The 27,996-nt window shown below is 35.9% G+C and overlaps 1 protein-coding gene and 1 non-coding gene across 2 annotated transcripts in view; both read left to right on the forward strand.

Annotated features, from left to right (window-relative positions):
- The first annotated feature begins 1,084 nt into the window (after positions 1–1,084).
- TRNAC-GCA (transfer RNA cysteine (anticodon GCA)) lies at positions 1,085–1,156 on the forward strand. Its single transcript has one exon. It is a non-coding gene; the product is annotated as a tRNA-Cys (tRNA).
- A 22,062-nt stretch (positions 1,157–23,218) lies between these two features.
- Positions 23,219–27,996, forward strand: part of AcCoAS (acetyl coenzyme A synthase) — an 82,133-nt gene continuing 77,355 nt past the window's right edge. Inside the window, exon 1 of the mRNA XM_069815390.1 lies at positions 23,219–23,642. Coding sequence (XP_069671491.1) covers positions 23,338–23,642 — 305 coding nt within the window. The 5' untranslated portion in view covers positions 23,219–23,337. The remainder of the gene's footprint in view (positions 23,643–27,996) is intronic.

Here is a 27,996-nt window from a genome sequence, read left to right on the forward strand (position 1 = left end):
TGCTCGTTTCATTTCCCTTTATGTTTGTTAATTCCGGATCCCAGTGGTCAACCTCACTTGAGGACGGATGATTTGCAATAAATCTTAGTAGTATATTTTTAGGTACCGACAACACAGCAGAATTCCATTGTAAATTACTAAGATTTTTTCGTATTTGTATTACAGCAATTTTAAGTAATTATTTCGTAAACACCAAACAGCAATATTAGAAGTTAACACAATATACGAAGAACTGAATCTTGGGGTTTTATCCAAAATTAATTTCATACTAAAATATATGTGCAATTTATAAATTAATGAATGCGATTTATGTGAAATCCAGAAACAGTAAAAGTGCGCAACTAGTAGTATTATTATTACTATTAAATACGAGAAAAATTCGTACCGGCACCGGGAATCGAACTCAGGACCTCTCAGCTGGGTTCGATTCCCGGTGCCGGTACGAATTTTTCTCGTATTTAATAGTAATAATACAATAGACTAATTCATATTAGTCGTATAATATTCAATGAGGTGGGCGAGACCTCATACATATGAATATTTGATGTAGTAGTATTATTATTGATTGCATGATAAAGTATCTGAACTGTTACGAAATACTTATAATATAGCTAGCGTATTATCTTACTGGTACATTTTTTCTCTCTTTGTATTGGTAATTGTGATGTTATAGTGTAGGCCTATTTTTTCTCCACGATACCAGCATTTGTCCTCCTATAAACCTTCAAGAAAGTTTCAACCTTTCAAATTGACATTGTAAAGACTTTCCTTACTTATATGAGCCCCAGGCAAAACCTTGAACCCCAGCAGAATATGAAAATATCTTGTTCAAATATTAATTTTTTCATTCCACTGCATTCTAATAAAAATAGTTACTGATTACACAATCTTATGTGGAAGTAACAGTTTTATGCACTATATATTTATCTACAACAAAATATTCAAATATTGAACTTGACGTCAGCATGCTGGAAGTTTGAAACTTGCACAGAATCTGTCCTTCCTGGTACATTACAATTCTCCGACTTCTCCTTTGCTGTATTTCCCCCTGTTATTGTGAAATATTATCTGATTCTCAGCAAGCGGGGGTATAGCTCAGTGGTAGAGCATTCGACTGCAGATCGAGAGGTCCCCGGTTCAAGCCCGGGTGCCCCCTAATTTTTATAATCACATTAAAATATTAATTGTATCATATAGATCGGTCATTTCTAATTGGGTGTTCCAACTGCAACGTCATAGCGAGCTTCTCTCATCCTCCGTAGTAATACAGGTAAATATTACGGAGCAAACCGCAAAGAAGCAGTGGTGTATGGCAAACCAGTTTAACTTAGCGTACGTGTATGTATTTATTCTGACTGCAAATGGATAAATACCCGGTAATAGTGGTAACCAATTACACTCAATAATGACAATTAATAATAAACACAATTAATAATGAATTACTAATAATAATAATAATAATTAATAATACTAATAACTACTACTACTACTACTACTACTACTACTACTACTAATAATAATAATAATAATAATAATAATAATAATAATAATAATAATAATAAGATAATAACAGTAGTATAATAATATTAACAAGGAGCATCCTAAATTAAATGAAGCACGATCACTTATTAGTACATTATGCAACGAGCCTATAATGATAGTAATTAAGACGCAAGTATGGATATTTATGAAACGAGCGCAAGCGAGTTTCATAATATTCATAGAGCGTCTTAATTACCATTATAGGCAAGTTTCATACGACTTTTTATGCTCGACTATATTTCTAACTTGAAATTATTCAGATGTATACATTTTATTTGTGTCTGACAAGATCGGAAGTGACCTTGTTCTAGGTCGTGAATTGTGAGATGTGCGCAGACGCGAAAGTATTGATTTTTTCCGAGGAATAATAATGTCATTGACCTTGATGTAATCCTGTTAAACTTGATATAACCTTGATTATTGAATTCGACATTGAAAAGCGAGATGACAAATTGAATTTATTTGAATATTATTTACAATTAACGCTAATTATTATAGTAACAGAACATAACCTTCTGCGACAGTATTGGTTTTCCAGCCTCCGTGACTTTTCGCTAATTCTCTTTCGATTGCATATCCGAGAATAACCGATACTTGCGGTTTTATAACGGTACAAAGCTGACTTGTCATTGGCTGAACACCTGTAAGCTGAGTTGTTATTGGCTGAACACCTGTACTTTAATGAGTAGGTGTACTTTAATGACATGCATTAAAGGACTGCTACCAGGTGTATAATTACTACATTTCGGCATGGTCGAGCATAAAATAACGTTTAAAGTAAATATAATTTGTATCTTAACCCTAAGTTCGAACTAAAACCCACGAGTACAATATTATGTTCATTTCTGCACAAGTACCTTTCAGCACTACTCTCATTTCGCTGTCAACTCACTCACTGCACTGGAACTACGACACATTTCACTGATACTATCCTGTTCAAATACTTTGCTCTACCACTGGAAACTATAAAACTTCACTGACACAACACATTTCACTGACACAACACACTTCACTAACACAACACACTTCACTGACACAACACACTTCTTCACTGATACAACATTTCAAATAATATAACATCAATTACAAACTTTATCTTGAAGTACATTGTATATCTGAGGATGGCAGTAACAGACGAGCGGATATAGTTGCTCTTAATAGACAGACGGAAAAGGTACTAATATTGGACCCAACTGTACGGTTCGAAAAGGATGTATCTCAAGCCTTAGCGGTTGATCAAGAAGAACAAGTCATTTACCGCCCACGTGTTCCTCACTTGAGTGAGAGATATATTGCAGTTATTACACATGGGAGGTGAGGGGTTTGCATTTTGTTGCCCTCGGATCGACGTATAAATATACTACTGACATTTTAAAACAATATGATATGACATCCCAAAATATTAAAAATATTTGTTTAAATATCTTAAAGAAATCCATAGGCATTTTACATAATCATATATATAATGTTTAATTTTAACATTTTCTAAATTGGATATTGTACTATGATTGCTATCTATTGTATTGATTTTTCTCTCTATTCCATATATACATATTTTTTAATTGTTTTCCGGATCTATATAGTTATCTGTTAGGACAGGAGGATGTATTAATAATAAATCTGTTATATATAGTAAGTTTAATTCTATATCTAACATTATTTCAGTTTTGTATTTCTTTGTATTCAATTCAATTCAATTTATTAAGCCATTAAACATACAGTGATAGGCTTCGTCACATACATTTGAAAATACACATATAAATGAAAACAGTAAACTTTAATTAGAATGAAAACATAAAACATTTTGAAACTAAAATTAATGAAAACACTTCACTCTTAATGTAATATTTGTAACTAAATGTAAATAACTTTATTTATTAAAAAACAATTTCGTATGAATTTATGTTAAGAAACTCATCTACAGAGTAGAAAGGATTAATTAAAAGCCAATTATAAAATCTAGTTTTGAAACTATTGGTTGGTAACTTATAATATTGACTGGGAAGCTTAGTACATAATTTCATCCCCATGACAGAAAAATTTGTACCAGTTTTATGTAATCTACAGTATTTGTTCACTATTTATAATTTCATGATCATGTATATTGGCTATTAATGAGTAATTGTCTATATTTTGTCGAGTGTAAAGGACTAGGTCGTATAGCCTATATATAAATTTATGACAGTTACTATCTGTGATTGTTTGAAAAGAGGTCGACAATGTTCACGATAGTTTGATTGACATAGAATTCTAATGGCTTTCTTTTTCAAAATCAAGACACTCTCAATTTTGCTACCATTTCCCCAAAAAATTAAGGCATACCTAATTATCGACTGAAAGAACGAAAAGTAGGCACATCTTAAATAATTTTGAGAAACGCAAGTCACTAATTTCTTTAATAAATATATAACTCTTGATAATTTTGTGCATATAATGTTTTTCCCATGTTAAACTTACTGGTATGTATCATCATCATCATCATCATCATTGGCGCTACAGCCCTTGGTGGGCCTGGGCCTCCCTTAGTAATTGTCGCCATCCGTCTCTATGTATAGCAGGCCTAATTAATTTATATTGAATCCTGATTGATATTTGTATTTTTGTATTACCCTCACCCTTGTTTATCCTTATGTGTGTTCGGTAAACAAAATAAATATACTGTATAGTCTATTTGCTTATTTCTTGTCTGTCTACCTATTTTTACAATCAAAATTTCTGTTTTCTACTGTCTTGTTTTATTACAGGCATAGTAGACACCAACCTCATGAAATTTAACGGGTACCGTAAGTTGTATTTGAAGATTATTATATTAATTAAAAATTATTTCAAGAAAACTTTTATGCATTGTATTTCCTTGACAGCGAAAAAACTGACGGATGAATTCTAAGACCGAAACAGGTCAACAGTGGCATATACACTTGGAAGCTTGATGATGATGATGGTGATGATGATGATGATGGTGATGATGATGATGATGAATTGATGACTGGCTTTTTGTGTGCAATTCAGACAACAAAAGCTCATCTTTTTGGCTGCATGTTAAATGACTTCGTTTATGTATACCTTTCAAATAATAGTTCATGGAAATAACGTACAATCGTATCATTCACAACATAAAAAAGAAACTGAATTCTTTTGAAACGCCTGAAACTTATGATAAAGTATGTGTCATCTTCGGGACACTTTCTTCAATACCTGATATGTTTTATTGTAACATTCATATCAATTACTTGATAGACTTAACTATTTCTTGGATGGCAGTGGAAGCAGTTTACTGATAATTAAGTACAGTATACCATTAATTATTTATTTACACTTTTTGGATGACTGCACAACGAATTATCTGGATAGATCTTATGGAGTAAATACTTTTCCCTTTTTTGAGTTAAAATACTCTAGGATACCGTAAAACCGCTGCACATCGCACAAACTAAGAGATATGAACTTCGTACTTGCAGTTTGCTCGGAATTCTAGAGCAGTCTTTCGTGGATCTTCTTTCCGCAGATTATTGGACCCAAGAGCTCAATCTGATTGAAACCGGAGCAGCGTTTCGAAGCTTTTATTAGTGGCTGTCATAGAAAACAAGAGAAGCATAACACATATTGTCTAGGCGTACAGACGTAGCATCGTCGCTTTCTTCCTTTCTTCTTTATTTTTCTTTTCTTCTGTCTTTTACCCTTCTGCACGTACACATAACATATGAAAGTCATTTTACGTATGTCTGTGAATCAAAGAATTTCATGCCAGTTCAATTATTCATACAGACAACTACACATATTTGTGTAGTACAAATTGTCCATCAGTAAAAACGTTGAAGGAAGAATTATTTATTATTTGATTGTTGCATTAAACGTCTTTCTTTTAAAGAACGGTTTCACGAAGATAAGGCATGGAATGGAATGGAATTTAACTGAGGGGAGCACGGATCTATTGATATCTATTGCGTTAACCCTCGATATGGAATGAGTTGTATGCCACAGATCCCCTACGCGCACCGCCCTCACCACATGACTCCCTTAACGACCGGTCTCTACAGCCGACAGAATTCATATACCATTCCTGCTTCGGAAAATTCCCCCAAGGCCCCCCCTGTCTGTCCGAGGCGAAACTCCTCCCCCGAGTAGGTTCGCCTCGAGTGTCATTGCAGAAGCCATCCAACATCGCTGAACTACATTCCACGGAGGCCGGTCGAGAGAGTCAGCAGCTTCGGAAGGCCGCCGGTAGAGTGATTTGAAAAACCAAAAACGGGATGATGAGGAAAGGATGATGGGAGAGGAAAGGAAGTGGCGAAGATGAGTGGGGTTCCAATCGCCTGATAAAGTTACCTGATATTCATCCATAGGAGTGAGGGGAAAATTCCGAAAAAACCTCACCCAGGCAACTCGTCCTGACCGGGAATCGAACCCGGGACCGCTGGGTTCGGAGTTAGACTTGCTAACTCAGCCACAACAGTGGACTAAGACAAGGCATACTTTTTCATTATACGTTTAAAGACCCATTTACAATTAAAATTAAACGTAAACATGTGGGCATATTATCAATAGACACTTTTCTGTAACTTGTCCTGCAAGATCACCAGACATTAAACCAGCAGATTATTAGTGGTTGTAGGGCTATCTGAAGGAAACAATGTTGTTGAGCAAACCTAACCTACGGAAATAAAATGGATAAGTTGAAGACTCTATCGCACAGTGTGCCAAACATCCCAGCATTGAAGAGAGGTTGTTACTTGTACAAGAACAAAATGGTGGACGCATAGTTTAGGACATCTACGATGCAGTTATGGCAATGAGTATTGATGCAAAAAAAATCCTTTGTAATATGCCAGTGCCAAAATTTTTAAGATTGTGTAGAAAATATTAGCAACTAAAGTTACCTCTTACTTTAAAAAAAATACAGAACTATTTATTTATTTATTTAATTAGTTTGTTTATTCAGACCATTTTTAAAACTGTAGCTCTAAGTAATTATATTTAACTTTGCTTACTAACGCGTTAAGGTTCAAAGATAAAGTGCGTGTGCTCTTGGATGAAGGTTGTGAGTGATAACAGTTCCAGCCTGTCAGAAGCACCGGATCTATCAAGTGCCGAGTCCCGTTATCATGTCGATGTCATCCTTATCCTTATAGATACTTCAGACCAGCCAACGGCTTTTACGTCAACTCTCAATATTTTGGTCTTCCTGTTTAACGCTTTTGTTGACAGGCTTATTATTGAATAAGCTGGTAATCATTATATGAATGTAATTTATCAGCTTTATTCTACAATTTAGTTTATTTCTAACATTAACTGATCCACATTAAGACTTTTAGGGCCGAATTCATAGTCACCACTTATCGTAAGGAAATCCTTAAGCAGTTGCTTATAATCATTTCCAATTCATAAATCCCACTGAAGTGAACACTTATTAAAATAAGGTAGCTTGTCAGCTTACTCAAGTGTTTCCTCATATACATTTTAATCAGCTAATACGGTATACAATTGATGATTATTATGATTTTATTGAATTATTGAGTTCTATAATGAAAATGAAAATGTGTTTCGGTAAAACAAAAAGATATATCAGAGGTATGGAAAACCATTTAGAGATGTACAATGACCAACAATTTAAGAGGAGATACCGTTTCGACAAGGACACTGTTGTGGATATTCTGGTGTCTCTTATTGAAATTCACAATACAACCATGAGAGGTTTACCGATTTCACCACTGCTGAAAATACTGGTTGTTTTGAGATTTTATGCTACAGCATCATTTCAGGTAGGTTTATGTAATAATACAGCAATAACTGGTAATAATGTAATAATAACCTATTTTTGGCAACACATAAAGCTATTCTGGTTTTGTTATTATTTTGTAGTTGGTTTGTGCAGATATACCATATACAGCATTTATATTTCATAACTAGATCTGGGTGCTATGCATAGACATTTCGCTAGCCCGCGTTACGAGTGTGCTAAACTAGCCCCGGCTATCGACTGGTTACTTGTACAGGATTCATATCATATCGCTAACACTGGTTTATGAATACGAAAAACGTTAGTTGAATCCTATATATTCAAAATCACCTATATCCACCTTCACAAATTGAAGGATTTTGACAGTAACTGGTGGCAAATAGAGGAAATTTTTAACCTAACAGTGACTTTTAACAAACGTTTTGCTTTAAATTTGCTGACCTTTTGTATTCAAACTATATAAATCATTAGAATTCATTCTTAGCAAGCAATATGTGGGCATAACTCATTTGTGAACAAAATGGTCTTTAGGGGATCTTGAATCTAGAGGATTCAGTTCGCTGATCATCCACCGGAAGCCCGCGCAAAGAATGTCTATGAATATTTTCTCTTACCTTACTTCTTCTTCTGTCAAATTCTTTCTCGACATTTTCTATAATTTTGAGCTCAATAGTATTTACTTCCATATCTGTCTATGTTAATAATGCCAATTTAACAATTTGAAGGTCCTGGAAAACAATTGAATATGCGAAAGCGCTCACGTCTAGCCATGTTGCCATATTTCTTTCGATCACAAGGATTGCTCAGTGCATATAAAAGAGTATTGTCTCTCCAATACGATCTAAATTAAGTGCTAAGAAAACGCTCATCACTTAAGTGTTTCCTCATTTTATAAATGACGACTATGAATTCGACCCTTACTATCTTTAATTTTAAGTTAAACGTATTTAGAATATTAATTCTATTCTTTTTGTCGAAAATCAGCGTCAGATTAATCACTAACCAAGTTCACTGCTGTAGAGTATAACCGTTAGCATGTCTGCAAATCAAGCTTTCAGGTATAACTCTGTAAAGTTGATTTGAATAATTTCGAGGGAAAAATTGTTCCGGGGCCGGGTATCGAACCCGGGACCTTTGGTTAAACGTACCAACGCTCTCCCAACTGAGCTACCCGGGAACTCTACCAGACACCGATCCAATTTTTCCCTCTATGTCCACAGACCTCAAAGTGGGCTGACAACCGTCAAGCAACCAATATTGAGTGCACACTAACTCTGTGTGACTTAAATTGTGGTTTTCTGTTAACGAACAGTGACGTGTATTATGCAAATCAAGCTTTCAGGTATAACTCCCTGTAAAGTTGATTTGAATAATTTCGAGGTCTGTGGATATAGAGGGAAAAATTGGATCGGTGTCTGGTACAGTTCCTGGGTAGCTCAGTTGGGAGAGCGTTGGTACGTTTAACCAAAGGTCCCGGGTTCGATACCCGGCCCCGGAACAATTTTTCCCTCGAAATTATTCGTTAGCATGTCTGACCCTGGAATAAGCGGAACCGGGTTCAAACCCTAGGTGGGACAAGTTACCTGGTTTGAGGTTTCCTCCGATGTTTTCGCCCAACCAATTGAAGCAGAATTGCTGAGTAACTTTCGGCGTTGGACTTCGGACTCATTTCGCCACCATAATTACACTTCCCCCTTTCATCATCATCATCATCATCATCATCATCATCATCATCACCATCATCATCATCATCATCATCATCTCCGCTTGCTTCGCCGCCACCGAACTTGGACCCCGTGGTATGTGGTCATTAGTACTTGCTGATGATACTCCTATGTACAGTGGGCTCTCCCTTGGGGCTCATAATGCTCATGGGACTTTGTTGCACTATTGATGATAGTAGCCTACTGTAGCATATTACAAGTTGGAATTTTAAAACTATATATTGTATATACGGCTAAGAAGTGATATGGAAGGAATGGTGAAGGGGAGAAGAGTTCGGGGCAGAAGAAGATATCAGATGATAGACGATATTAAGATTATGTGAATCATATGCGGAAACTAGCAAACGTTCTGATGGGGCAGATAAAAAAGTTAATTTTTTTTCTTCCACCATGTTAATAATGTCAAAAGAGGTGTTTATACAAATTTTGACCACTCGACTGTAATGACGAGGCCGTCCAGAAAGTGATTTTCCCTGGGGCCGTTTATAGAAAAAAGCACAGTTGCATGGAAATATTTATTGAAACAGATACAGCAATTATTGCGCTATTTGTCAACATATCCCCCACTGGAATTGAGACATTTGTCATACCATGGGATCAAATTTTGTGTCGTAGAAATCAACTGCCTCAGATCGGAACCAGCGTTTGACTGCGTCTACACCTCTCTCTGTCGATCCCATGATATGACAAATGTCTCATTTCCGATGGAAAATGTGTTGAAAAATAGCTCAACAATTGCTGTGTCTGTTCTAATAAATTTGTCCAATGATATTGTGTTTTTTTTTCTGTTAACAGCCCCTGGCGAACTTATTTTTATGGACCTTGTAATTGCGATCGAGTGGCCAACATTTGTATAAGCACTTCTTTTGACATTATTAACACGGTGGAAGAAAAAAATTCATTTTTTATCTGCTTCCATCAGAACGTTTGCTTGTAAGAGGAAGGCAGAAAATATGAAAGATTGGAGAATGCTGGGTTTACAAGGAAAAACCTGCCATTTGGCAGAACAGTATGTATGTATGTATGTATGTATGTATGTATGTATGTATGTATGTATGTATGTATGTATGTTGTTTTAATGCGTCATTGTTGTGATTATTAGGATTGACTGTTATTCATAGTTTATTGCATTCCGTTGATTAGGCACACTTCAATCTTACAGCAAATTGTATTTATTTATCCTAATTCCTATGTAGACGTTACACGCAATCATAGGGATTTTCTGAAATTCCGTCTCAGTTTTTCCCAGTGAAGCAATTGAATGGAAGGAGCATAAATCGTTATAGTCTAATTTTAATTTCCCATAATTAGCCTTAAGACTTATCTTCTGGCCTGTTGTCTGGAAAAAGTTTTATGTCTGCTTTTATCTTGTCACCCTATTGAACACACAGTCCAAGGAAATGTTAATCGTATGCTGATTGTTATTATGGATTTTTTTACGTTTTCCTTCTAGACTTGATATTACAGTATGAACTATAGTTGAGTTAAGTTTAAAGTTGTACTTTAATAACTTTTAAAAGCAAAAAAGTATTTGCGGGTGTAATAAAAAAACGTGATCACTGTAGGAAAAACGTAAGAATACGATAAGTAACCCTATCACCATAATATATGTAGTGCCCCTGCGCCAAACCATTTTATCGACTTTCTTATTCTTCAGTTATCTCTTTGTTGTTACTTAGTAGTGTAGCAATAAGCCTCGGCAAGTTAGACGTTCAGCGAATCGTCACTGGAAAGCTATCACATTCTTACGTTTTCTTGTACAAACACGCGCGGTTGGCCATGAAGTAAATACCAAGGTCAATACCAGCTGAGTACTAAAGCAGTGACGTACTTCTGAAAGAATGCTCGGTTCGAGACCCTATCGAGTATTAATCTTTCACTTGCAGGTTGTTTTCAGTGATCTTCAAAATATTCACCAATACATTTGTCCTTTTCCGATACACAACGATCGAAACCAGGTCACCATTATAGGGCATTATTCGAATATTGTTTCAACTAGATGATTATTCGAATAAATATAAAATCAAAACATTTATTTGAGACTGACTTATTCATATATAGAGTATATTGAGTATCGTACAGTCAGTGAACACAAATTTGTGCAATTGGCAAAGTCAAGTAATACATATAAAATAAACAACAGAGACATAAGAAAAACAATAAAATTGTATCAGAAACACTCAACAACATTAACATTAAAAAAACTCATTAATATCATAAAAGGGTTTGTTGATTAACCAACCAGAGACAAGTCTGTTAAAAGACTTCCTTTCCAGATTGAAGACATGTGTTGGAAATTTATTTGCAATTTTTGAAGACATAATAAAATAATTATTCATTGTTTTGGTTAGCCTGAACTTAGGTATATCAAAAAGGTCACGGTTTCTGGTGTTGTATAGGTGAACATCATTCCTATTTGTGAATTATCATTGACAAAATTTAGGGCTTGATAAATATACAGCGATGTTACAATATACAGTAAATAACAAAGTATTCGTCAATTGCAAATGAAAGTATTCACCAGGGCTGGGCACCAAGAGCGGATTCTACTCTCTCACGGCGAGCCATATGACTTCTCTTCAACCCCTTTCTTCCTCGCCGAACACCGCACTGCGTTGATTTTGTAGCGGATGAATATTAAGCGTTCCCGTTTAGAGTTTGGATTCGCTCCCGGTGCCCACCCCTGGTACACACGCTGCAGTTTTACTTTCTTAACTGAATGAAGCATCTTAAACTACGTAATAATGATAACGGTAGTATTTTTTTTTATTTATCAACCATTTTAATTGCAGTGGTTATTTAGTGTCGAAATTCGACGTGGTCAAGAAATGGCCTGCAAATTTTGCTCTCTACCAGGAACAGTATTCCTTGCATGCTGTAAATATATGACACGGTGTTGCATTCCTCCAGGCGGAAGCCTTACTAACGACTTTAACTCCCTTGAAAATCTATCGCCCTCGGTCTGGCTTCAGCCGCGATCCATGGATCCAAAAGCCAGGATATAGGCTATAATCGTTTCGCTGTTATAAAATCCTACTGTAAACAATAGCACGTGACGTTGGCCTGGATAGCGTAGTCGGTATAGCGTTGGCCTTCTATGCTCGAGGTTCTGAGTTCGATGCCCAGATCGGTGGCATTTAAGTATGCTTAAATGCGACAGGCTCATGTCAGTAGATTTACTGGCATGTAAAAGAACTCCTGTGGGACAAAATTCCGACACACCGGAAACGCTGATATAACCTCTGCAGTTGCGAGTAGAGTCGTGCAAAACCGGTTACGAAAGATAGAAGAGATATATTGCTACTGTACGCCTGGCGCTATAGACAGTATGCGAAGCTCTTGCGTCTCGCGGAGTGGTCCAATGTTCGGCTTAACGAATTTCCGAGTCTCACTCGGGTGGACGGCACTGGATCATGAAAGACGATAATATTGAGACATTCAGGAGTTCCCAGAATCGTTGCAGGGATCCGATTATCATTGTATAGGCCTACTTTCAATTGATATTTCCGCCTCTCTTCCCATTGATTGATTGATTGATTCATTCATTCATTAATCCAGGTAAAGCAACAGCACCCATCATGAAGCTACAATCATTAAACTTAACAGTGCTTTTATTTTTGTTAATAACTTTTATCTCCTTAAAAATTATTTATTAGTGAAATAATAATAATACATCCACTTAGAATAATTAAAAGACATGGGCTATATTAACAACTAGGCCTACTCTTTCAGAGGTAGCCTATGTATTTTAATTTTGAGTTTAAAGTATGAACGTTACAATAGTAAGTGTGTACATATTTGCTCTTATATTTTGTAAGTAGTTGTAATTTATTCTATTCTTGTATTTGTTTACATGTCAGATTTCATCTATGCATTACGCTTATTTTCTTTGTTGTTACCGCTATCCATTAGTTGATTTATATATTAGTTATGAAGATAGATGCATCAAAGTGTCCAATCAATTATAATCCTATTTCAAGCTGACTTACTTACTTATGGCTTTTAAGGAACCCGCGGGTTGATTGCCGCCCTCACATATAAGCCCGCCATTGGTCTCTATCCTGAGCAAGATTAATCCAGTCTCTATCATCATATCCTACTTCCTTCAAATCCATTTTAATATTATCCTCTAACCTACGTCTTGGCCTCCCCAAAGATATTTTTCCCTCCGGCCTCCCAACTAACATTCCATATGCATTTCTGGACTCGCCCATACGTGCTACATGCCCTGCCCATCTTAAACGTCTGGATTTGATGTTCCTAATTATGTTAGGTGAAGAATACAATGCGTGCAGTTGTGCGTTGTGTAACTTTCTCCATACTCCTGTAGCTTCATCCCTTTTAACCTAAAATATTTTCGTAAGAATTTCAAGCTAAGGCCTCTTTTAATTACGAAAAGTAAATTTCTTTAAATTGTTATTCCATTTGTGTAGTTACAAAATGTCATCAGAGTTCCTGTATGATGAAATGCGCTTGGTATTCTGTCCTATATATCTGTGGTTCTGTCTAGCCAGGCGCAACCGCTTCAAGGCCGGATATTCGAACGAATGTCAAACCTGGCCGTTTGATCTGCGATGGGTCGAATATAAACCGGTTCTAAGCGCTGTTCTGCAGCACTCTGGTTGCGAGCGTCGTTAAATATACCATAATTTAAATAGCACGTGACTCAAATTGATCGCAGCGTCACGCCACCGATTCTCAATACGCAATCCCGCCCACTGTTGTACATTCTGTTTCATACTAAACCTTTCCTGTTGCCCGTAAAAGTTGGCCTAACGTCACTACTATGCATTCGTTTGCTTAGGAAACTGTTATTTTCCGATTAATTTAATTTAATATAAACTTTTGTGTAAGATCAATCGCTGAAGTACAAAGGTGTTACACCTCTCTTTTGTTTAACCACACACACTGAGGATTTAGAAGCCATACTATCACTCGCTTACGTGGATAACAAGGTCAAGGTCAAGTGACGCCTATCTGTTACAAGAACAGACTGCCTTTGTATTACTCCGCTTCATAGTAAATGGCAAATCTAAAAGTGCCTTTTTCTTTTACATAGTTGTACAGTACATACGAGTCAAGTTTTACGTTTTATCGTATTTACGAAATAAAATATAAATTTTCCTTTAAAATAAATACAATGTTGTGGTCATAAAATACGGAACTATATTTTTCTGCGTCGTGTGTTTCGACTAGGAGCCAATCATGGGTATGACAGCCACGTGCTTGTGTTTACATCAGGATTATTCTAACAGTTAAAAGACCAGTAGGCCACCGAAGACGACATCTTAAACTATCAATGCATTATTATGTAACCATGACCTTCTTCACAAGTACTTCGAAAATTATGGATATTGAAGGAAAAGCTTCTGCCTTTATTCGCGTGCTGCAGGTTATGCTCTGTCGAAATAAGAATCTTGACAGTATGCCAAGGACACAACTGTATACAAGTTTCAGCTTTGATAATGCATATTTTTAGCGTTTTTGTATTTACTTACTTACTGGCTTTTAAGGAACCCGGAGGTTCATTGCCGTCCTCACATAAGCCCGCCATTGGTCCCTAACCCGAGCAAGATTAATCCAGTCTCTATCATCATATCCCACCTCCCTCAAATCCATTTTAATATTATCCTCCCATCTACGTCTCGGCCTCCCCAAAGGTCTTTTTCCCTACGGCCTCCCAATTAACACTCTATATGCATGTCTGGATTCGCCCATACGTGCTACATGCCCAGCCCATCTCAAACGTCTGGATTTAATGTTCCTAATTATGTCAGGTGAAGAATACGATGCATGCAGTTCTATGTTATCATCTTCTAAACCCGTGTACACCAACAGCTTTATCATCTGATAATGCATGAATACATGCTTATTTTATGATTTGATATTGCACGAAAATTCTGTCTCTAGTGATAAATGTATGCGCTGTTGAAAATAACGTTGAAATTCTTCCGTGCACTGCAGTGGTTACGAGAACAGGTAGTGCAGAAAATTGATCAAAGCGATTTGGAGTCAATCATCATTTTGTGCTATTTATATCTATAACGACTTCAACAAAACTACAGTTATTTTGTTTGATTGAATGATTATTATACTTCACGTACATAATTTCCATATAAATTTACTTATAGCTTTCGAACTTTAGCGCATTTCGGTCAGTAGTTTCAGCAAACAGGTTGTTCACAAAAGATAGATAAATAGACACGTAGACAAACAAAGAAAAACACAAAAATCACGTTTTTCAATATTAAGTAGGCCTATACTAAAAGGTGATATGCCGGGCGGATATTAGCATATTTGCATGCTGTATTTCATAGTTGCAAATCATATGCGGTGGATCGGTGCGTCGCACAGTGGTTCCAAATACAAATCTAGCAGGACAAAATTAATAACTCTCCTCGTTTCTAATGGATTTTCATAAAATTTTGTATACAGGTTACAAATGGCATTTTGCATTTGCGTGTAAACTCTGATTACGTTTGGATAAAATAAACCACCCTTTTACAGGGGTTGAATTTTAAAGAATTATTATAATTTTACAAAACTGATTTTTGCAAGGATTGAAACGAAATCACAAATGCATTATATACTTTCTGTTTAATTTTAATGTGTTAAAGATGCTAAAAATGCACAACAGTCGTACATATTGAGTCAAATATCATTTAATTTTTTTTAATAAAATAGCCTATATATTAATACAATTTTAACAAAACCGCTAACTCTGGTTAAATAAACCTACATTTCAAATATTTACAGATATTTGAGAGAGTTATAACTCTCTTAATTTTCAAACATCATCATCATCATCATCACCATCGTGATCCTGGAGCAGTCTCAGTGGATCTACATCAGAAGATACACTTTTTCTACTCTTTTGGCGTTAGATACGAAGACTGCTTACCATCGGGCCAGAGGAAATTCCATCAAATCGATTGTCGTATCGGCTATACAAAATTTGCGCACGTGATAGGCTTATTCCCTGAAATTCTTGTAATCTTTATTTCGGACTTCATGGGGTTCCTCGGACATCATCCCAACAGAAGTACGGCTTCCTTTATCAACTGCGCACCATGGGTAATTATTTTATGCACACTTTGCGGCATGTAATACCACTTATATTTCTGGATGTATAATTCTACAGTGTCCAAACAGTATTTTTTCAAACTCTCCAATATTTGTACCCACTGGCGATTGTTTTAAGCAGTGGTCGGCAAAGATTACGTCATACAAAATGCAGCCCGCAATACACAGCGAAGGGGAATGTGGGAGAGAAGGATATCCAGAATGCTTAACGTTGAATGAACAAGTGTTGGCTAAGGGGATGGAAATCATGGCTTACCCCTCCGCTATGCTTGTATATTAAGGGACTAATTAGCGAGTTACGAAATGACGACCACTGGTTTTAAAGATGGTTCCAAATCGCCGAATCAAGCCTTCATCTACGCCAGTAGTTTCTGACGCCAAACCTGGATCATCAAAAAACCTCCGCGCTCTAATCCCGTCATTAGTCGTACCAAATTCTCGTTTGGGAATGTCGACAAGAAGTCCCATTTCTTTACGTAAGCGATCTTGTTTTCTTTTCTTTCATTCATTTTCATGACCCTTCCTGATTAAAAACTTAACACTTGCTTTACCATTTCTGCTGCATCAGGCCTGTATGTTGACCTCAAATCCATTTCTGCGACAAGAGCAATCTCATCAACCGAGTGTGTTTCTAGCAAAGGCTTCAGCTTCCTCTTCTGACTTTTCTCAGCACATTCATGAAACGGCTTTTGTGGACGATTTTTGTTTTTTCGTTGCTAGACACAGTGTATTTAAAAAAAAATATTTTAACACTTAACCAATCCTTGTATTTCCTTAAGAAAATTTTTTAATACGTAGAGGCAATTAGTCCATTGCTCTTTAAGTTTCATTCAGAATTCAGCACTTTTTTCTGCACTAATTTACGATCATGTCCCTCAGAATCTCCTAAACCATTTTAATTAATACATACACACACAGGCTAATCTTCTTAAAATATTATTTTCTTTTCACGAAATGTCAACTAGTTCTCTTCTTGGAATTCCGTCCACCATCATTAAAATATAAATAAAAGGAGAAGGTGGTTGAAGTTGGTTATAAAACCTTTATAATTACATACCTAAATGACTAATGTAAATGCTGAACCTGCTTTGACGGTGGCCTTTTGTGGCCTTTGCTTTTGCGGACCTGCTACAGCAAATAAAATTTTAAAAATTTTCATGGAACACTTCTCTGTGTATTAATGAGTATTATAACTAAATAACACAATGTTAAAGTTCGAAAGTGCACTAAAAATATAGGGAAATACCTGTAGTTTTATTCATCGAAACTCGAAGGGGATTGGCAATATATTATATCTTCAGACATCGATGTTCCGAAGTAACTTTCCGGGCGATGCTAACGGGAATAGAATGTCTGTGCTGAACACTTGACTTCTGCCTGCTTCTGCGCAGACCACAATAATTTTTATGGAAAACTGAATACGAATTGTAGATACACGACTATTTAGGATTATAGAACTGCAGTATTTATATTGTTTTGAAGCTCAAACTTTTATACCTTTTGTCCAGTCAGATTTGAGTTTGGAACCACTGTGCGTCGGTGGCTCACCAACTTATGACCTGGCTGGAAGCCCGAGAAAATTTAGAGTTATCACGTCGCCAGGAAAGCTTCAGTAGTTATTTCATATGCTGTCATTATATAAATGCATTTCAAGGTATTTGTAACCAAACGTCAAGATTTTGTAGTGCATATAATATGCATATTTAAGGGATTAATGCGTATTTCAGCTTTTAGCGCAATATAAAAGCATATTTTATTATTTGTTTTAGCAATGTGGTGCTTAAATCAAGATTGAAAAACGGAAAATAGGAAAAAAGGAATACAGAAGAAACTCAGACATTGGAACACATTGCAGGAGTTATATTTTATTTATTGCAATGACATCACGCAGACAGTGCACTGTTGTCGACGAATCATTGCGGACAAATCCTTGGCAATCAACACAGCACTCAATTAATTAAGTACATTGCTGACTCTGTGCAAATTTACAATATTGGGATGTTATGAAGGATGAAAGTTGCGAATAAAAGGATCGTTATTCTAAACAAGAAGCCACCTTATTGTCTACTCCACATGTGCGTAATATTTTGTCACTAGAGTGCTTCAATATGATTGAAGCAGAAGTTAAGAAAGTGTTTATAGACTTCTTTGCACTCGCTAAACTCGAATTTCGTCACCTGTCAACAATAATATGGCACGAAAGTGCAATCTTCTGTTTTTTACGTACCAACGTGACAAATCAGAATATTTCATTTTATTATAGTAGCAGGGCTTAGAAATTTCGACAGTATGTAGAGTGCATTGTATTTTATAACAGCTTAGCTGCAAGAAAATTATTAATAATTTTGAATTAATTTTATCAACGATGTCTACTTAAGAAGTGGGTTTAAAGACACGCAACTTTAACAACTGATGGTGTCTCGTATTCTTATGTATAACAGAAAAAGGATAAATCGCAATATAGCGAACGCCAGTAGGGGAAGTTATCCCCACCCACATGAAATGTGCATTAGACACAACACTCGCCTATCACGTAGATCAGGCCTGCACAAACAGAGCTCAACGAGCGCGCGCGCTCCTTCGGATCGGGAGAGCGGTGTTTACCACTCGCCGAATCGGAGAGGAAGATACGTCAGAATGACATAGACTTGCTATAGGTAGAGGAGAGGGAAACGACCACTCAGTTATCTAGTAGAGTGCAATGTGTAGGCCTATTCTCAGTAACTGTTTCACGTTGCTTACCTACTGCTATAATACAGTATGGAGGAATCTAAAAGATGGAACATAACATTAAACATTTAACGATTTACAGCTCGAACTTATTGATCTTCAATGTGACCTAAGGGCTAAAGATCGTTTGAATAAAACTACTAACCTGGTTGAGTTTTACAAGCCCAAAAAACATTAGCAATAATATCCACGACTACATAGGCTGGCTGTGAAAATGATTGCTATGTTTGGCTCAACATTTATATTTGTGAGCAACTGTTTTCTATAATCAACTTTAATAAAGGCAGACATCGAACATCTGTAGCTGATGTTCCGTTATGATCAGTAGGCTACTGTTCCTTCCAGCTGCCAACAGCATAATTTCTATTACTTCTGTAAAATAAATATTTCTTTATTAATTAATAATAGTCCAAGATAGTTTTGCAAACACTGAACGGGAATTCATTTCATAAGCACTCTTACTAGTACTTCCTTTTGTGTATATTTTGTACGAGATCACCCTTTCCTCCAGTCCACCCTTATACAGAGCGCAGCTTATATCTGCATTCCGCTCATGAGCTGTGAGCCGGCTCGGAGAGTGCAAACCTTGTGCAGGCCTGACGTAGAGTGTCTGGTGAGCTAGTAGGGGAAAAGTGGAAGGGGTCGTGGGCAGAGCTTCTACTTTCGCTATATTACTTTTTTCCCCTCAATTTTAAGAATGCATATTTTGTTATTTTAGTGCAAATATCATGGTTTCTAAATGCATACGTGCATACATATTTTCCCGTTTTAGTGCATATGATTCCGTCCCCTAGTAATGATCTATGAATGCCCTGCCCATCTCAAACGTCTGGATTTAATGTTCCTAATTGTCAGGTGAAGAATACAAGGCGTGCAGTTCTGCGTTGTGTAATTTTCTCCATTCTCCTGCAACTTCATCCCTCTTAGCCCCAAATATTTTCTTATTGAACCTTATTCTCAAACACCCTTAATCTCTGTTCCTCTCTCAAAGTGAGAGTCCAAGTTTCAGTAGTATAGTAGTAGTAGTAGTAGTAGTAGTAGTAGTAGTAGTAGTAGTAGTAGTAGTAGTAATAATAATAATTAATAATAATAATAATAATAATAATAATAATAATAATAATAATAATAATAATAAGTCGTGAGGTAGGAAAAGTAATACAACTAATTTAGTTCTGTATCTTCCTTGTTGCATCAGCAATATTAAAATTTAGTTTGAATATTTTGCAAACGTAAAGACCTGCAATTTCGACATTTTACTTTTGTTAATATTGTTATTTATGGAAAATTCACTCAGGTGAAAATATATTTTTATATTTAGGTCTTCGTACTTCTTCGAGTTCGTGGCAATTACGACGATTATTATGTTAATAGTAATGATAATGATAATAATAATAATAATAATACAAAATTAAAACTGTTACATGATTGCGTTAGGTTGTACCCGTGATAACAGCTCATCATGTGACGGCCAACGTAATATTTGGAGATAAATAATTGCACTTCACTCATTAAAGTAGACCTGATATTAAATAATTTCATTTTACCGTATTATTATTATTATTATTATTATTATTATTATTATTATTATCATCCCACATATTCCTATGATAGCCACTAACTAACATGCTAGTCGATTTTAAGCAACTCCAATTTCAGTACGACTAGTATTCGTAATGACCTATCAAATAAAGCTCAAGAATAGTCTCTCAAATTTTCAGACATTCACTTAGAAACTCCGTGTTTTTCACGTTGTCAATAATTACGTAACTTGCTTTCGAGTGAGCACACCGGAACATGTATACATATACACATTTATGCAATAGAGGGGGAAACGAATTGTGTGCATATCAAAAAGCAATTCAATAATACTTTTGTCATGTTCCTAATGTAGTATGTGAATGTACGTATATATATATATATATATATATATATATATATATATATATATATATATATATATATATATTATGTTAAGCGTGTGGAAAGAACAATCCCTTCATTTTTTAAATATATGTCTCTCAAAATATTATTATTTATGTTAAACAACGACTTTTTGCGAAATTATACTGCACCTGCATTCTGTATATGGAATAATAAATAATATAATTAATATGCTCTGAATTTGTGATATATAATGTCTCAAGTCATATTTAAAAAAAACCGGGTATGATATAGCCTAAGCGGACGTACAGCGGTTAAGGGGTAAGAAATCTCCAATATAAATTAAATTATATGCGTACAGTATATATTGATTCTTTGGTACGACCGATAGACAGATAAATTTCGGTTCACGAAGACACCCCAAGGGTTAAGACTGGGAACAAAGACATTCCCTAATTACCGCCAGTGAAAGCACACATAGACATGAAATTACGTGAAATGTATGTCAGCACAACTTCAGATCAATGTACAGGTCTTATAATTTTATCTCTGCCTCTATACAACGTCACACTTGCGGTGCGGAGGAAAGGAGACGGCAGAAAGATTGTAATGCTATTTAATACGCTGACGTCTACGACTAAGATAAGGTACTTGAAATTTAGCGGCCATTGTCCGGCAGAGACAAAATGTAAGATGGGTAGGACATTGAGCCAACGCTAAGTAGGAGTATAGGGACCGAGGCGTGTGTTTTTGTTCAAGACAATGCTAACTGTAATTATATTTTCGTTTGGTTTTACTATGTTTATAGTTTGATTTTTCTATTATTATATTTGTATTTGTGGAAGAGAAAGCCTAATGGCCATAACTACACAAGAATAAATAAATAAACAAAAACAAATAGATATGTAAATTTAAAAAAAAATTTGAACGTAAGACACATGATGAAATGTTTTCTTTTCTGTGCCTGATCTACAGCTGTTTTAAATTGAGTTAATCCTGGCAGGCATTTGGCTAAGAAGTTCATTAATTCATTTAAGTGACGCTATGTAAATATTCATCGTTATGAACGAGGAAAGGCAATTCGTTTTGGTTGTCTATAATTGGGTTTCCGAGATTTCCGAAAAGTCTAACAACCAGTTTAATTAAAGCAGAAGCAGAAAGGAAAACCCGGACAGCGCCGGGTACTTTCAGCTAGTAAACTATAGCCTAATAGATTCAAACAACAAAGTGTTTTCTATATTATTTAAATGTTCTCAGGAAAGAGTTTTAGAAGATGATGATTATTATTATCATTATTATTATTATTATTATTATTATTATTATTATTATTATTATTTTATGTAAGTACAGATTCGGGGACCAAATAAAGAAATTTGAAACTATTGTTTAAGCATTTAAGAGAAAAAGAGAATCGAGACACTTGGCAGGACAAAAAGTTTTCATAATAGTCATAACTATCATTAAAGTCGTTAGGCAGAAATGTGTAGTGATATAGGCACAAGAATTTACGTGATATTGGTTGTATGCAGTGCTTTCCTTTTAGAAAAACAGGCGGTGGAATTCTGCGAATTTTGTCGTTTTTAACCTTCTTTTCATCTTTAAGACTTAAGCGGAGTTGAAGAAAAAACATAATTAACACATTTTTCGGTTGTATAATAAAAAATACAACAAAAAGGTGCCCTAAGGCCGTTCCGGCGCGTTCTGCCAGATTGTATGGTTTACAATTTCACAGAGTCCGTCTTTGTAATAGAATTTACAAGCTACAGATACAGTTCCGATTCTGATCTGACAAGTGTAAAATAAAGTGAATTGTAGTGGGAAAATAATAAATTATGGGACATATTATACCCAACATTCTAATTGCATGGTTACATGCGGATACAGATAATGTATATTTTTTGTATTCATGAAATTTAACTTGAATTCATAGTTGCACCTAACAGCAGTTTTTTATTATTTTTTTTTTCTGTGAGTTACATGCACCAAATGTAGATTTTCAGATAAAACACGAGAGCTGTAAACGCGATAAGATAGAAATTCTACAGTTATGTGAATGGTACTTCATGTTTTCTACTATTATATCATGTACCAATTTTTATCACGTACCCCTCTCCCGCTCTTCATACTTCGAAAATTATTATTATTTTTTTTTTTTTACCTTGGGGATATGATTGAAGTGAATTTTTATGGCAGGCAGAGTAACTATCTCATGCCCCCATGTTTTAAATTGCTTCCAGTGCACTTCATTAGAACCAGGTACCCAGCTTCGAAGCCGTTAGCCCTGTGAACTTACAATATATTTATTTTCCCCTATTATCATAATACAGGGTTTTATCTAATAAATTAGCAAGTTCTTTGTGATAGTAGAAGAGAAAGAGTGGGGGAAGGGAAGTGGTCCGTGGCCCATTCGAAAATTATTCGCTCGACACCGCAGTGTTATATAGCTACCATATCTGATCCATCGCTCCTGCCATCTGGTGGCAGCCTACGGTATTACTGTGTTATACTCTGTGTGCGGTGCTGGTATAAAATAGAACTCGGCGACCAGTCCGCAACGAGCAGCAAGGACGATAGTTGTGTCGCGTAAGACGCTGTCACTGGCGGCAATTCAACAGTGCTGAGTGTTATTTGACAGGCGAGATGGGGAAAACAGTGTACATGCCGGATCCGACCCTCTCCAGGAAATCGCACATCAGTTCCATGGCACAGTACGGGGATATGTACAAACGGTCGATCGATACTCCTGAGGAGTTCTGGGCTGACATCGCCAAACAGTTCCACTGGGAAACTCCGGCTTCGCCATCCAAGTTCTTTTCATATAATTTCGATATTTCTAAGGGACCAATTCATATTAAATGGATGGAAGGAGCGTCTACAAATATTTGCTACAATTTGCTTGACCGCAACGTGAAAAGTGGACTTGGAGATAAAATTGCTTTTTACTGGTGAGTAAAATATATTTTACTTTATATTATACATTATTGGGCTACTTTCCACATAAACACAGTAACGAGGTTAGGTTATGTTAGTTTAGGTTTGTTTCTATGTATAGATAAATAATTGCGAAGCAAGTAACAATAATTCACTCGCGTTATCGTAAATGGAATTTACGTAAAGATTAATTTTTTGGTCCTACAGAATTTATCGGTTATGGTAGCAATTGATAATAGAGGAGAAAAGTTCGCTCCGGCACGGGGGATCGAACCCGGGTCCTTGTTTCTACGTACTAAGCGCTCTAACCACTGAGCTACGCCGAAGTTCAATCCACAACACTGGATCGAATCCCCCTCTTCTAGTTGGCCTTACTCCATGTTCGACATATATGTTGACATGTTATATTAAGTCAACTGCCATTAAATACACAAGGAGCGCACTCAACTGAGTGACTTGGTGGCCGGGATTTCACAGTATATGCACTGTTGGGCGAAGAGTCTACGTAAAGATTAATTTTTTGGTCCTACAGAATTTATCTGTTATGATAACAATTGATACTAGAGGAGAAAAATTCGCTCCGGCGCCGGGGATCGAATCCGGGTCCTTGGAATTATTTCCTTCATTACTAACCAAGAGTGTAATTTCAGTTTTTGCTTGGAAGGCAAGAGTTTTTGGGGAAGACCTTATAGGATGGCGTAGTCGCTCCCTATTTCCTCTAAAATTAAGGACTTTTCTATAGTACGCGACACTGAAACTTCCAAGTTGTATTTTTCTAAGTTTTACAGTGCGGGAATCTGTAACAGGTTAGGTTAGTTTAGGCTTTTAGTATGCCTTACATATACGAATCTGTGACAGGTTAGGTTAGGTTAGTTTAGGCTTTTAGTATGCCTTACACATACTAAATGAAGTTAAATGTGCTTTTCGCGTTCATTTTAAAATGTTCTACTTTTTTATTTCGCGTGTTAAATAATCATTTTTAGGTTACCTATACCGATCAAATCTTTGCAATTTTTGGCTAGTTTCTAATTTGTTTTCAAGTCAACTGACGTTCTATACGAATCCTTCACATTCAAAACTCTCTTCCTTCTGAAAATTAGACCATGTTTCTACTTTTTCCGTCAAAAAAACCTTGAGTGTTATGTGCTATAGAAAAACTCAAATTAGTTATTTTCTGTATCGTAAAGTGAAGTAAACTTGACCATAAAATATATATTTATAGTACAGTATAAATTTTATACCATGATATCAAATGCTCTGAACATGTTTTTAAAATTCATTTTTCCATTTTTAAAATATTTGTATTATTTTAAGCTATGAATACGGCTAATATCACGGTTTATTCTAGTTTTTTTATGGTCAGTTTACCACATTTTACAATACATTTCCAGTTTCCACACATAGGCCTAGTTTTAACTTATTACCCTAATACCCTTATACGATACATGATTTACATGCACTTGCTGTTAATATGAGGTAACGGAAAACACATTGCTGTTATTTTACTTAGCAACGTGTTATGAAGCATTTTATAACAACCGTTACCATAACAACAATACAGCTGACATCATGAATCATAAAGAATAAAATTCTTCACTGATATAACAGATTTAATATGCCTAATTGGATTTATAGATTTATTTTCTTCTAATTTTCGGCAAATAACGAACAACGTAGATAAAGTATTGTGTATATAACTCGTAAAAAAAAGTAGCTTCCTTAACTCGTGGGTCTTAAATCACTCTCTCCGGTCGTGATCTAACTTGACCCACTCGGTAATCAAGCTGCACTTTTGTATGTCGTTATATAATATACTATTGTTTACAACCATTAATGTGGCAAAGGGTAACGCTTTAGTTCCACTTGAGCGAAGTCATTAAGCTCGTCTTTTATTTCTTAAGCGTTAATAAAAGTGTAATATTTTAATATTATAACTATAGTTCTCGCATTTTTCTTTAGTAGTAGTACTGAGTTATTAATTTTTTTAAATCTTGAACTCGGGGGAGGAGCAATTTCCCTCTCTGCCCCCCTAAGTGGCGCCCTGTTATGTTATTAACGCGGGTTTCTTCTTTGGACGAATTGGTATTACTTCAGAAGTTGTGGTTATATTAAAGTGTCATTACGTTGGAAAAAATAGTTTTTGTTTTAATTTTGTGACATGTGACATTTAGGTAAATAAGTTAATGAAAAACGGTGCGTGGAAATACATCTGAGTGTGTTTTAACATCGATTTTCTCATCATAGGCCGTTACTTCTAGGAAGCCATTAGAAATAAAACTAGGCTATATTATATATTGCGGTTCAATTTCCTGTATAACCTTGACATCGTTGACTAACCGCATTGATATTAATAATAGTTTGTCCCAGTGTAGCATTGTGAAATGGGATAATGCTGTATTCTAATGTAATATTACTGAATGGGTTGGTTCAGGTAAGGGAATCCCCATCCTCCTCCGCCCACACAACACTGCTCTGCTACAAGAAGCGTTTCAATATAGCGCATGCATTCAGTTGTAGCCAGCGTTATCGATTCTACCTCACTTCACACGCTTACAAATCAAGACGAAGATTGTTACAGAAAGTGGATTTCTTTAAAGCGCAATGGCCTGTAAAATATAACGTACTCGTGAAACGTGTTTTATATTATTCCGTTCAATGCCTGTGCAGGCTTTACGTTATCGTTATTTGCTTATTTATTTTGTCCCTTCTTAATTCAACTCTAATGTATAGTCTTACTTGTAACATGCAATCGTTTTTAAAAGTAATATAATTTATTTATTTAGGTTCTTCAATTATTACAACGGTTATCTTCACCCATCATTGTAACGAAACTTGAACGTGCTGATAATTTGTGTGTACCGTACGTTTTGTAAGCAATGTTCGCAAATGAAGGATACAGAGAAAAAACGAACAGAGTCACAATTTTCTTAAGGGTCATGTCATCATCTAATTCAGTATATTACTACGAAATTTATTGCTATTTCCAGGGGCGGCCCGTCCCTATGTGCTACAGTGCTACAGCACAGTGATAATTTTTGCTCAAATAATGTATTTGTAATGCCATAGTATCTGATCTGTCATTTAACAATTTCCCGTGGTTATGTTTATGACGCATTATCGAGTGTTTAGTCTTCGCTCTTCGCTCTTTGGTGCCTCAGGGGGTTCGTTGTGCTACTCTGAACTTCATATGAGAATGTAGACATTTATGCGCATGTGGGAAGCTGAAATCACTGCTCTGATTGGCTATTTTTACGCGGGAAAGTGCTGTATTCAGCTTCAGCACAACACAGCTTGGAGATTGCAAAAGTAAAGCGTAACGAAAGAATGCTTGTTTGTGGAAGAACTCGGAACTATTTACAATGTATTTGGTAATTCAAATATCAGACTGCTGCTGCCATCTACCTGTAGGCCTATGAGGTTCCTCCTGAATCAGCTAGCAAGCGACGGAAAATGGAATCTCAGAAAATTGAAGTCAAAGAAGTATGTGACTGTATAATTCAGGAAACTACTCACCATTTCCAGTCTTTAAGCTACATAGACGCAACAAAATTGTTAAACAGCAAATTTTTTTTAGAATTTTTCGTATAATTTTCGTGAACGCGAACTTGAAGTTGCTGTCAACAGCTATACTGTACTGAACAAAAGAGTGTTAAAGACACAACTTGGAGTTCTATACGGAAAACCCGACTTCCAAAATATAGATGTCTGTTCAATTGTTACAGTACATAGTCTCCAACAATGGCCACTGCTGAGTCAGAAAGATGTTTTTCTTGCTTGAAACGCATAAAAACGGTTTTTAAGGAACACTATGTCCCAGGATCGTCTCACTGCTCTTGCAATACTGTCAACAGAAAAGAGTATGATGTCCAAGATGGAGGGGTTTAACACCAGGGTAATTGACAAGTTCTGCAGTAGGAAGGAATGTCGTATGGACTTCATATTTCGTGTATATAGTAGGCAGATATAGAGATTGTAGCACACTCATTATTTTGACCACCAGCCGCTACTGGCTATTCCTAATGAAAAAGTAGGAAAGGATGACTCTATCCGTAGTGATAATTCTCCTTTACCAGTTTTGATAAGAAAAAACGCATACATTTTACAGTAAATACTAAATTAAATGATGTCGTCACCCTTACGAGAATTGTGACTCTGTTCGTCTTTTTCTCTGTACCCTTCAAATATGATCATATTACCTCATCCCTGGAAGCAATAGGTTGGCTTAAACTAGATAAGAAAATAAATTTACATTCACTTCCCCTTCTCTTCGAAATATTGAACTCTTCTATTCCTTCGTATAACCTGTCGTCTCGCTTCACTTACCTTTCTTCCCACCTTAATCTGAACATACGATCTCGCCATGAAATA

This window comes from Periplaneta americana, chromosome 16, assembly GCF_040183065.1.
Source record: "Periplaneta americana isolate PAMFEO1 chromosome 16, P.americana_PAMFEO1_priV1, whole genome shotgun sequence".
Classification (NCBI taxonomy): Eukaryota; Metazoa; Arthropoda; class Insecta; order Blattodea; family Blattidae; genus Periplaneta; species Periplaneta americana.